This window comes from Telopea speciosissima, chromosome 10, assembly GCF_018873765.1.
Source record: "Telopea speciosissima isolate NSW1024214 ecotype Mountain lineage chromosome 10, Tspe_v1, whole genome shotgun sequence".
NCBI lineage: Eukaryota > Viridiplantae > Streptophyta > Magnoliopsida > Proteales > Proteaceae > Telopea > Telopea speciosissima.
The window spans coordinates 62,150,160-62,162,887 of NC_057925.1; the positions used below are offsets into that span (position 1 = coordinate 62,150,160).

The following is a 12,728-nucleotide window of genomic DNA, read 5'->3' on the forward strand; positions in this document are numbered from 1 at the left end:
CAATAGCTAAGGAAAGGAGTTTCGAGGTGTGTCTTTCCCCAGGTACGCCCTGATCTAAAAGCTTCATTTTCTCACTCGATCTTCTGGTGATTTATAAACTGGGGAAGTTCAGGTCAACTTCCAAGAACAGCCAAATAGGTGCTAGCTAGGTGAGAGGAGCGAGGAAGGTGTGGCTCCCTCAAGTACTTCCTGATCTGAAAATTCCATTTGCTCTCCCTTCTTCTCGTGATTTATACATTGTGGAAGGGAAGTGCACGGTCAACTTCCAAGAGTAGCAGGAGGTGCGAGGTGCGGCTCCCTCAGGTACGCCCAGATCTGAATATTCCACTTGTTCACCCTTTTTCTGATGTTATATTCACTACGAAATCGTAATCAGATCTACAACCTTCCGTCAACCTTTTTTTTTTTTCGAATGCTTGTGGCATGAATCATTCCATCTATTTCCTTCTCCTCCTTGTCCCAAAGATCTGATCTTGCCTGCTCTTGTGCTTTTCTCGACGTAGTTGATGTTCTTGTTGTTTCTCATATTTTGTTTACTAAGCGTGTTTATGTTTTGATATAAGGAAAATATATTCATTGACAATTTCTCCATTTTGGGCAAAGTTACAGAATCGATTGAAATATCCGAGTACCTTTGCCAGTTAAAAGGCTTGAAACTCATAAAATTAATCTAAGGATTCCAAGAAGATACAAATAAAGTTTTCTTCTTTTCCCGCCTGACATGTGGCCTGAGATTGATGAAGTCAAGGCCTTTTTGGATTTGTATATCTCATTTTCCTTTCTGCCTTTTCTTCTTCATATTTTCTTTCCGATGCTCTGTTTCTTGGTGCTAAGCTTCTGAATAAAACAAGCCTATGCATGGCGATTTTTGGACCTTGATGGGAGGGATTAAGCTTGAGAGTCTTGGTGGTGGGGAAAAATATCAATTTGTCTTCCTCGGCTACAACTCAGGTGGTAGGGGAATACTGAGTTTGCAACCATGGCAAGCTTGTACACTCTGAACAAATTCCTTGTTCCTATGCTTGCAGTGCTTCCTTCTCTTTTGTGGAAACAGAGAAGACCTTTCGAGGTTCACAGAGTCACGTACGAATAACTATTTTTTACGTAGAATCTTTGCTTTCCAGTTGGCACATGTCCAATCCTATTTTTTCCTTAAATTTTCTCCACCCCCGAAATTAAAGGAAAGTAGCATAGCATATTCTTCAAATCCCGGCTTGATCCAATCTGGGTCCCTCGTCTCTCTCTCCGGCGTGTGCCTGTTCGCGGCGATAGCTCCGGCGTGTGGCTTCATCCATCACTGCTCTCTGTATATGACCTCAATATTCCCAAAACTCCTCTAAAAGCATATCAAGATCTTTGAAATCTCACCGAATTCCATCCACAGTGACTCAGAAATGCTCCTGTATATGACCTCAATACCTTTGCCACAGAATCTCCAACTGAGGCGCCCATCTGTGCACCACCATACCTCGTTTTATTTCGCTCTCTCTCTTTAAACTTTCCTGGCAATCTCTCTGCTCTGAACTCACATTTGATGTCGACGGTCGACCCAATCGGAAGTCTCACGCTGAAAGAAGAATCCCCAGGTTTGAGTTTTGTTGTGTTGAAGGTTGAAGCTCTCTTAGCTCAATCGGGAAACTGAAGCTCCACTCCACTCCACTCCACTCCACTCCACTACTGGTGCAAAGCAATAAATGCTTTTGCAAGTTGGAAGGATTCGAAGGACAAAAATTAGTTCCATTAACTCGCAGCTAGGATTGATTCTTTCACAAATCACCAACCCTTCCAGACTTCCAGTTCCAAGTCCCAACACCTGTTTAGTCTTTGTTAGTCATTCGGTTTCACTTCTCCACCCAAGTTTCTCCACCTCATCCGGGTCCATACCCTTTTTTTTTCTTGTTTTTTTTTTTTCGGATAGAAGGGGTTCACACTCTTGTGTGGGACCTACATGCTGTGCCCCAACTTTAGATGGATCAGTTTTGGTGTTTGGGAGCATATATTATAGAAAATTGATTATTTTCAATTTTTTTTTTAATCTGTTTTTGGATAATCAAAAGTTTTTTTGTTTTGTACAATATCGGTATTGTTTGAAACCTTGTTATCTCTCCATTGAGATGAAGATCTTGCAATTATAATTAAGTCATATATAGAAAGTTATGGTCTATTTGAAAAATCTAATTACATTTTACTTCTTAAATTTAACCCAATACATGATTTTTAATCTAATTAGACTTTTTAAAATAGAAATCCAATTAACACCCTATTAGTAAAAGGGAAATTTTCTAAACCTACAAGATAAGAAAATTAATTACAAAACAAGTAGGTAAAAACACCTACTTGTTTTGTAATTAATTTTCTTGTCTAGTAGATCTAGGCAATTTTTCCATTATTAAATCGATCGCAACACTTTAAATATAATTTAAAATTACAAGATCTTAATCTCAATGGTCAGGTAACTCAATATCGTTTCAAATGGTACAGTTCTAGTATCACACAAAACAAAGAAATTTGACTATCCAAAAATAAGATCTAAAACAGTAACAAAAATAATCAATTTTTCAGTATACAATGCTCCCAAGACACCAAAACTGATTCATTTCTATGGCAAACCATATGAACTCTTCTCCAAGATGGGAGAAGAAAGAAACTAGTTATCTATTTTTAGTTATAATTTGACAATATCTCTCTTTATGCTAGGAACTCTGATTTTTTACTAGGCACAATTTATATTGTGTGGATATTATGGAAATATAATCACTGTTGCATCTACATCCATTTCCAATCTACCAGCAACTTATTTAACAAACAAATCTGTAGAGGAAGATTTTAGATTAGTAGATTAGTCTTTGCCCCATCTTTTTCACTTTTTATAGTCATTGATCTCAATCTGTCAGGTCCTTTCTGTTTTTTCTTTGTTTTCTATACTATACAGGATAGTAGATTCCTCATGTTTAAAGCTTTATTCTCTTCTAACAGATCATTGACAATATTTATGTGTATTTCTTTTTATTTTTATGTTACTTCTTAGATTTAAAGCCATGAACTGGATTCAACGCAAGATCTACCTGTACAATGTCACTTTCGGACCATACGGGTTGGATTGGTGGGAAAAATACATATTCAGTATCCTTCAATTTTAGTCCTCTCTCTCTCTCTCTCTCTCTCTATAAGCTCTTTTGAGGTTTTTTGCATTTTAATAGTATTCAGGCTTGCAATTGAAAGCAAGTTTGAATTAAAAGATACAATATATTGAATTCGATAATAAAGTTCTAAGTAAACAGATCAACAAATTGATTAAAGCTATGACAACTCTATTTCATTTCTTGAAATTCCAGAATGAGAGTAATAGGAAACAGAAATTCCCCTTTAATGAAGATTTTGCTATCACAGGATTAACCAAAAAAAAAATTCTAATTGTGTTTTGAGACATTTGGGGGTGGAAGTGGATTTGAATTTCCTTTCAATTGTTACAGAAATGTTGCAGATTTACTGAATGTCAACTAAGATTAGGTTAAGGTTGGATGAGAACAGGACAGAAGAAACGGGAAAATAGATGACAAAGAGATGCACTTGCACTGTTAATAGAAGAAACAGAACAGTACAGAGGGATCATGTGAGGATTGGTGCAGAGGCAGAATAGGAGAATTGAGAACATAGAGAGGAGTGAAGAAGGAACTGCAGACTATTTAAGAGAGAAAAAAAAAATGTTAGGGGCAGTTCTCAAAAATTCATTTTATAGAACTTCCAACCTGTTCACATGGGAAGAGTACAAACATATAAGCCTGTAAGGTGATCCAAACACATCTAGGACCTTCTTTTAAGGATAAAGTTTTTCTCCACCCATGGCACAATTAAGGAGTTGCACAAGCTCATAATAAAATCATGCACAAGATAAATGGAAGAGATATTTAAGGGTTAATGTTATGGACAATTAACCACTTCTAGTCGCGAACAATTTTCTGACATATAGAACTTTTTTTTCGAAAAAATTCCATGGTATTGTGATTGTAAGCTCTTAACTACTATAGATTTATTGGTGATCATGTTGCTCTGGTTTATTTGCTACAATGGATCACGAACTGCAGCCGAGTTTTACAGAAGGTAGTTTTTTTAATTTCTTATCTTTGTTAAGTTACTTGAGGTCAGTATACATACATATTCTTCCTTCAACTTTTATGGCTGCAATATTGACTTCATCAAAAAAAATTTAAGTTGCATTATTTTAGGATGTTGAAATGCAATTTGCTGGGTTTGATGAAGCTCTCTATATCATTTTGTAGTGTTATGGATTTGCATAATTGTCAGAACTCTATTTGGGAAACATAAAAATATGTATTTGTGAGGACATTGTTATGGTGAACTGGTGTAAAATATGAAGCGTTGTTCTTTGTGCCGCAGTGCAGGCTGTGCCCAGACACATGGGGGTGGACGCAATGACCACCCGGCCCCTTAAGTGGCAGGCCCATGAGCCTAGGCATAGCCTGCGTTGTGGCACAAAGAACATTCTCTCAAAATATATATATAGGTCCTGAATGCTTCAGAATGAATGGAAGAAAGAAGTGGACATTCATTGCTATATCAAAGAGAATAAAAATTGAGTGCTATCAGATATTATCTTTTTTTTTGTCAAAGAGGATTGTGGTTGTTACCTCGTTTGGAGGTTTGAGTTTTGTCATTTCTTAGGACAGAAAAACCACCCCTCAACAACTATTATCACCTAGAATTCTAAAGCAAACATCTGTGGGCCTCTAAGGATGATGGATGCTAGTGATTGTTTGTTTTATATTCACATTATGAATAAATAATTCAAATTACTCTTAGTGATGGTTGATGTTGTCATTTGAAAATTTTATTTCAAATGAGAAAGTAAACAACAATGAGATACACCCAAAAATAGTTGTCATTGCACGTGGGACCCAAACATTAATTTTAAGAATGAGCTCAACAATTAAATATATGGATTATTAAGTTATTGAAATTTTCATTGAAAAAAAAAAAATCTTATATTAAAAGGGTAAAACAAGTTTTATTACAAAATATTTTCATCTTAAAGGGGTGTCAATTAGAAAAAAATTTTAAATAGTTTCTTGTTTACAGCATCCATTTAGATTTCGCTATTTTTCTACTGAGCTTTCACTGTAAATTGTAATGAGGTTATACTTCTTTTACAAGTTTTTTCAATAATGTACACTTGTATGTTATTATTGCCACTATTAGCTTCCTTTATATCCAAGTATGTGTATATTTCATCGTTAACCAATATGTTTACAGTAATTAGTACTTGGATTATTGTTCTGATTGAGAATTTTTTTTTATTTTTCAGCCATCTCAAAGTTATGCTTGGAATTGGAGAGTAATAGATTGTTGAAGGTAGAATCAATGGAAGAGTGATTTTTCTTATACTGTAGTACCTCATTCATCAGGATTGGTCTTTGGGACTTGTTGATATCACAACCTGTCTCTTTGGTCTGTGCATTTATGTAGATTACCTTTTTTTTCTTCTTTTTTTGTTCTTTTTTTTTTCTTTTTTTGGTGTCTCAGTGAGATCTTTTTAAACTACTACGATTTTCTTTTAGTGCAAATGTTGGTATTTCATCCAGATAAGACTTTCCTACATGGGCAGCTAAAGACAATTTGTAGAAAACTAACACTATTCTTGGGACAAAGTACTGAACATAGTTCATAATTGAAAAATTAGGGATAAAATATATATATAAATTTCATTGTTTTGAATGCATCTAGCCTGGTTGGTGATGCCGGACGAGGGCACTGCATCACTAAAAAACAATTATTGTTGTCCTTTTACATTATTCAAACCAAAGAGGTCTGCTGGAGTCCTTTGTTTTTTATATTTTTTATGTAAGCTCTGCTGGAGCCATTGATACTCAGAGATAACCACCTAAGAGATTCAATAGTAATGCATTTAAAAATTCTATTCGTGTTAATGCTCCACAAGAATGATTTGATTTCCAATTTCATAGATTTTCATTAAGCATATGCGTGTCTTTAATGTCCCAATTTTTGTGCATAATCATCATTTTCTTAGTTTTTTTTGTTTGAAGGGTGGGTGGGTGGTTGGGGAAAGGTTGGCGATGGCAGTGTTAATCCAAATAATTATGTTTCCAAAAAATATATATATATAGATATTTTAATAACTCTTTTCACATATGGAAATATGAAATTCCGGTTAATGTGGCAAGTCAATCCAATGCTTGGAAAATACCACATTTAAAAGCAAGTCTGTATGGAAAAATCCTAATCTTTGCACCGTTGATAGGGCGAAAATTTTGTAAACAGATAAACTCCAAGTTCCAGTTTCAAATAAGCGAAATTTGATAAGTATCAAAATAAAGTATTAAAAATCTCATACTATCAGAATGTGCATAGCAGCATAAGCCTCTGAGGAGGTGCGTGTACACACATAGAAGGGGACTCCAGATCTGTTCCCCAATTGGAACGGTGGGAATAGATCTGAACCCTCCATGGGGGTGGGTCCCACAGCCCATGGAGGGTTGGGATCTATCCCCACTCCTCCCCATGTAGGTTGCTGAACCCAACTCATAGAAGAGTATGTCATTGTACGGATAGTATATAATTGAATTTAAATATGAAATTTGACACGTGATCTATATTATCCATCCATATATATCAAACAATCAAATTTACCTTATCATTTTTTTTAAAATGGCACAAATAAGTGTGCAAGACCATAACATGTTCTTGGACTTGTGACTTGTGAGTCTAGAAAACATTTTGCATGTTTTGAAATTAAAAATTAAATTTTCACTTGTTTGACCTATCATTCAAATTCTTAAAGACACCTTTATTGTGGAGGCTCAAAGTTTATGAGTTGCTACTTGTCAAGTAGTTAATAGATATTTTACATCAACAATCAACTACGACGTCTCGTCAAAAAAGATTTGCACTACAATTGAGTGATCAAGTCCAATGAGTTGATAGATTTTGTTTTAATTTTAATTCAAGGTAAAAGATTCATTCAACCAACCGCAGAGGTTACACTAGCACTCTGTTTCTCTACCTCTTTCCTCCTCACATGAAATTATCTCTCTATCTTTCATGTTATGAATCTATTTTATTGTTCCTCATTGGCCCACTCCCCCAAACCCCTTGCTCAAAGAACCCTCTCCCTTAATACAATTAAAAGTTGTCATGCTCGAGGGTTAGGCCCAGGATGATTTGGAAAAAAAAATTAGGAGAAAATATATGGACAACTTAGGCCCACAACTAAAATGATTTTGATAGAATGTAGTGGTAGATCAAAATTCATGAAGCCAACCATATTAAATGGCTAAGATCATATTTCAGTTCGCATTTCCCTTTCTAAGGATGACTCATTGAGTTCTAAGTTCCAACTACTACTAATCTTGCGAATGTGTTCACTTTACCTACTCCTACCTATACCTTTTATTGTCTTCACTCAAAGAAATTAAGAAAAAAAGGCGTCGTTAGACAGCTTTTTCTCATCTGTAAGAATTGGACCTTAGCTTTGATATACAGTCCTTAAGCCGACAACCCCTTTTTTTTCCTGTAATTTTATGCCCTTGTCTTGCGATGCAGCAACGGTGAACGACGGGGTCACTCTTAGGATTGACCCCAATTCCGATTTTGGCCGATCCAGCTCGTCTTTTTGTTTTTTATGTATGAGAACTAGGGTTAGGTTACGGTTCCCCTGGTGATTCAACTTATCATCACTGATATTGGCTTCTTAGCATCCCAGATTTTTCTTGTCCCTTTTCCTTTCTATCTAGGATTGTCAATGCTTTGGCTGATTTTCTAATCAAGAAGGCCATGTCTATGCAATGTTCGATAGAAAGGTCAAATTCCACTCTATGGCTATCGAAATCTTGTATTTTTCTAGTCTCGTGCATTTTTGCTCTTGATGAATAGAATCATTTTTACCGGAAAAAAAAACTAGGGTTAAGGCATTTGTAGGCTAATTTTCATTTTCTCACCGAGCCTTTGATCGATTTCATTATGAATTGGATAAGAATCTGCGAGATGGATCCGGATCATGATTCTTGCTAAAGATTAAAAACAAAGAATCCGAGGTCGATTCTTGCCAATTCTTGAAGTCAACCCAAAAAAAAAATCCTTAAATTGAAAAATTATCTACTCATGCCTCTAATAGAGGGGTATGGACCCCATCCGGACAGTGAGAAATGGAGCCGATAATGATCCCTTAAATCTGCCCTCAAATTTGAAAACTCAACGATTCTCTAGACCAAGTATCGACTTTATTGAATCAACAGAAATCCGGATCGATCATGATCGATTCTAATCAGATTCCGATATTTGAAACGATGATCCGGTCCGGACTGATCTGGACCGATTCCAGGTTTTTGAACCTTGATCCATACTGCATGTGCCATTTTATATACATTTTTTTTTTCCTTCGGATACATCCTCATCCTCTTTCCCTCTCTCTCTCTCTCTCTCTCTCTCTCTCTCTCAGTGGTCACTGGTCACTGCAGAAAAAGATTTCTTGAAAACTAAGCGAAGACGGCAGTGGGGAAGGAAACAGATCTTGTCCAGCCTTAGGAGCCTTTTGGCCACCAGAGATCTGCATATGGTGAGTGATCCCTAACAGTAGGAGTTCTTATTGTCTATCTGTTTATCTACATTGTTTTTTTGTTAGTTTATCTCTCGAATTCATCTTCTACCACCGGGCTTCGTGTGAAGCGATCAAATCACAGACACCGTAATTAGCATTTCAGAGAAACCTAGAAAGGAAGTTCCATGAAAGAAGCGAGTTCAACAGAGCCTGTAGGGCAAAATCTAATTAAACTCATCAGCAATGTATGCTTCTCCGTCTTTGTCTTCTCTGTTCTTTTATTTACTGTAATTGCCATCACATACCAACCTTCGGATCCCTGGTTTGAATCCTCCAAAGCCCTCACTAAGGTTTTCACCCAAGTAGAGAACGCCACTTTCAAAACCGATTCTTCGATAATCCAGACCGGCGAGGATCTGGCCACACTCGCCCCTGCTGTTTCTCCTGCTGCTGCTGCCGAGGTTCCCATCACCACAAACACCATCGAGAAGTCTGAGGAGAAGATTCTTAATTCCAGCTCGACTTTGGACTGTGACTATACCTTGAAGCAAGTTAATTGTTCGGATCCGCTTGTTCTCATTGCGATAGAGAAGTTCAATCTCAAGGTATTTAAGTCCATCGTCTTCTTAGGGTATCAAACCCCTGTGAATGGATCGAAGCCGAACGAGTGTGATGTGGCTTGGAGATTTCGGAACAAGAAAGAGAAGTCTTGGCGAAAGTATAGAGACTTCAGGAGATTTAGGCTTGGCATTGGAGAGAACTGCACCTATGAGGTAGCTAAAGCTAGCGGTTGGCATTCAGGGACTAATGCCAAGCGGCCGAGAGGTAAGATTTCGAGTTCTTCTTCGAGGAAGGGCAAAGCTCCAAGAGTTTCATCGCCCGTACGTGATGAGGAGATTAATGATACGATACCCACAGTTCAGTCAGATACAGCTTTCAGAAAGGGGAGATATTTGTACTATTCTCGGGGAGGAGATTACTGCAAAGGTATGAACCATTACTTGTGGAGTTTCTTGTGTGGTCTTGGTGAGGCTCAATATCTGAACAGAACATTCGTGATGGATTTGAGCATTTGCTTGGCTGCGACTTATAATCCAAGTAACAAGGATGACGAGGGTAAGGATTTCCGCTACTATTTTGATTTCGAGCATCTCAAGGAAGTAGCATCAATTGTCGAGGAAGTAGAATTTCTCAGGGATTGGAAGAAATTGGATAAGGCCCATAAGAAAAAGATCCCGGTCAGAAAGGTTGCAAGCCACAAGATTACTCCAATGCAGCTAAGGAAAGATAAGAGCACAATCATATGGAGGCAATTTGATGCACCTGAGCCTGAGAATTATTGGTACAGAGTATGTGAAGGGCCGGCTGCAAAGTATTTGCAGAGACCGTGGCACGCCCTTTGGAAGTCAAAGAGGCTGATGAATATAGTTTCTGAGATTAGTGGCCGGATGGACTGGGATTTTGACGCAGTTCATGTGGTACGAGGAGAAAAAGCTCAGAACAAGGAGCTCTGGCCCCATTTGGATAGCGACACGGCCCCAGATGTCCTTGTTGAGAAGCTTAAAGGGACCATTCAGCCTTGGCGCCACCTGTACATTGCCACCAATGAGCCATTCTATAATTATTTTGACAAGTTGAGGTCTCACTACAAGGTTCATTTGCTTGACGATTACAAGGAATTGTGGGGAAACACTAGTGAGTGGTACAACGAGACCAAGCTCTTGACTGATTGGCACCCGGCTGAATTTGATGGGTATATGAGAGTTGCAGTGGACACTGAGGTCCTGTACAGGGCAAAGACTCGAGTAGAGACATTTTATAACTTGACAATGGATTGCAAGGATGGCATTAGTACATGCTAATCCAGGTTGAGGACAAAGCATAATAAGGAATCCATTTAGAGAAAGGGATTGCAGTCAAAGATTTATTGGTCCATTGCTTGAGACCTCTTGTGCTTATTTCTGTTTCTTGATCTGGTTCTTGGGTTAAATATATTAGGCGGCTTCTTTCTTTCCTGAATTCCTGTTATGCTTACTTGTACTTTTATTTTTTGTATTCATGTCTTTCAGCAATTGGATCAGGATCATTTGTGTAAGATATACTTATCCCCATTTTGAAACAAATGTCTTTCATATTTCTCACCAGCTGTGTTGTTCAACCACGCATTTTCAAAGAGATTAACCAGGGCAGAGAGGTGGGTGAACGGGTTTCAACCTGCAGCAGATGTCAAACTTCGTGACTGGATTCCTTATTGAGTTGTCCCCATCTGTTTTAAGATCTCCTTAGTAGTTTCACATAGGGCCTCCTTTTCATACTTGTCACCAGCTCTGTTGCTCAACCACACTTTCAATGAAGTAAACCAGGGGGGGAGGATGAAGGGATTAAACCTACAGTTGATGTTTGGGCAACTGGTAATACCTTGAAATTCCTTGAGAGCTCAGTTGCACCAAAAGAGAAGTATGACTGGTTGCACTGATGGACCTCACAAAGTCTGTCCACAAATTGGAGGAGCAATGTGTCTCTCTACATGGTGATCGGATATGATTGTACGGAGATGACAATTTTTTTCTGATTTGTATCGTGTGCTGCCACTAACACATTTCCCAGGGAGGGATTCAGCAGCGGAGTTTGTGGCTGTGCATAAATAATAGCTGGTGCTTCAATGATGCCTGGATTGTAAGTTCCTTCCAAACACACTGATGTTTTGCAGTCATTCTGAACATGAATTTGTTTCAGTAGAGGAACATGGACCTTTACCTCACTAAGTCTTGTGTTAGAAATGCAATTGGTTCTATGGTTTGATTGTTGCAATCACTTTATGTTGACCTTACCAAGTAAACTGTTTTGGGCACAATATCCCGCAGGTATATTAGGCATAATTTTGTTTACTCCTAGGGATTGGACATGGGACTAATAGATTTTACCTCTGCCATGAAACCATTGTCAAGTTGTAGTTGTCATCCAAGTCCAAAACTAGAGGTTGGGCTCCAAGATCACTTGGCTTGGGTGCTAAACTCGTTGAACAAGAAAGCCAACAGTTTAATCTATTGTTTGTGTGCTAAGATGACTTCAAGTTTGCAACATTAACTTCAACAAGGGGCGTGTTGAAGTTCATCCACATGATTTTTCCAACTTTTAAGTAATGACTCTTCCAGTGCAAGATAACTTGCAGATTAACTCTGGATTTTATTGTAATACATCTGCTGTTAAGGATAGTCAGCAAGCCTTATTGCAGCTATCTACCTCAATGAAATCCTAGGTTGTGGGCTTCAGCACACCCTAGATTATTATTATTATTATTTTTTGGTAAGAAGCACACCCTAGATTATGTTAAAACAACATAGCTTAATTCAGCCTTATGCGATCTAAATGGGGTTGACTATATGGATCCTTTTTCTTCAATCAGCTCTATTCTGAGACAACTAATACTTCACCCACTGCATGGCCTGATATCTGATTACAAGCTTTTCATGAACATATACATATATATAGCTTCCAAGGTACAGAGAGAGAGAGAGAGAGAGAGAGAATGGATCATACCTCGTGTGGAACAAGAGCTGTTGGAATAACTCTGTTCACAAATGGAAAAAAAGAAACATAGAAATCCAAAAGTCATTTTATGAATGAGAAACATATATATATATATGTATATATATAGAAGTTGTAAAGAAGAAGCTAGCAGGAGTTGATCTTTCTTGAATCTTGATGTGTTTTTTCTTTCTCTTACCCAAGAACATTACATCCACCATTGAAAACAGTCGGAGACACCAAACCCATAAGCCCAACACTTCCTCCTCCATAAATCAGATCTATCTTTCTCTCCACCTGTACATCATATTAATCCTAAAACCCTTAAAAGGAAATCCAAGAGAAAAGAGCCAATTAAACCCAAAAAGAGAGAATAAGAAGTATAAAATAGAACCAAAAAGGAAAAAAAAAAAGAAACACAAACAAACCAGTTCTCTTCCAAGATTAAGGGCTGCATCACAGAATATTTTTCTATTCCCTGATTTACTTCCACAGAAGACACAAACCGTTTTGAACTTCCCCATGTTCTTCACTCTTCACCTGCAGTACTGGAATAGAAAGCCAACCCTTCTTGAAGCCTCCATTAATGGCCAGCAAGAGTACTACAGTATTTTATATTACTATCTTC

General features: G+C 37.6%; 2 protein-coding genes and 1 long non-coding RNA gene across 3 annotated transcripts; 2 read left to right on the forward strand and 1 right to left on the reverse strand.

Annotated features, from left to right (window-relative positions):
- Positions 1 to 5,415, forward strand: LOC122643140. Its single transcript, XR_006330171.1, has 4 exons — positions 1 to 303; positions 3,029 to 3,123; positions 4,029 to 4,101; positions 5,324 to 5,415. It is a non-coding gene; the product is annotated as an uncharacterized LOC122643140 (long non-coding RNA).
- A 3,038-nt stretch (positions 5,416 to 8,453) lies between these two features.
- On the forward strand, positions 8,454 to 10,667 carry LOC122642919. Its single transcript, XM_043836535.1, has one exon. It carries the CDS (start codon positions 8,758 to 8,760, stop codon positions 10,432 to 10,434), a length of 1,677 nt encoding a protein of 558 aa, XP_043692470.1. The 5' UTR covers positions 8,454 to 8,757; the 3' UTR covers positions 10,435 to 10,667.
- A 1,313-nt stretch (positions 10,668 to 11,980) lies between these two features.
- Positions 11,981 to 12,728, reverse strand: LOC122643862 (probable cytokinin riboside 5'-monophosphate phosphoribohydrolase LOGL1). Its single transcript, XM_043837434.1, has 4 exons — positions 12,529 to 12,728; positions 12,300 to 12,397; positions 12,113 to 12,143; positions 11,981 to 12,025 (listed from the first exon to the last, which is right to left on the reverse strand). The coding sequence occupies exons 1-4, from the start codon at positions 12,622 to 12,624 to the stop codon at positions 11,981 to 11,983; spliced, it is 270 nt and encodes an 89-aa protein (XP_043693369.1). The 5' UTR covers positions 12,625 to 12,728.

Excerpts from the sequence above, each read along its gene's own strand:
- LOC122643862 (XM_043837434.1), bottom strand. The coding sequence starts at position 12,624 with ATGGGGAAGTTCAAAACGGTTTGTGTCTTCTGTGGAAGTAAATCAGGG. Across the intron at positions 12,398-12,528 it reads TTAATCTTGGAAGAGAACTG|GTGGAGAGAAAGATAGATCT; the intron begins GTTTGTTTGTGT and ends TATGATGTACAG. Across the intron at positions 12,144-12,299 it reads GGTGGATGTAATGTTCTTGG|AGTTATTCCAACAGCTCTTG; the intron begins GTAAGAGAAAGA and ends ATTTGTGAACAG.
- LOC122642919 (XM_043836535.1), top strand. The coding sequence starts at position 8,758 with ATGAAAGAAGCGAGTTCAACAGAGCCTGTAGGGCAAAATCTAATTAAA.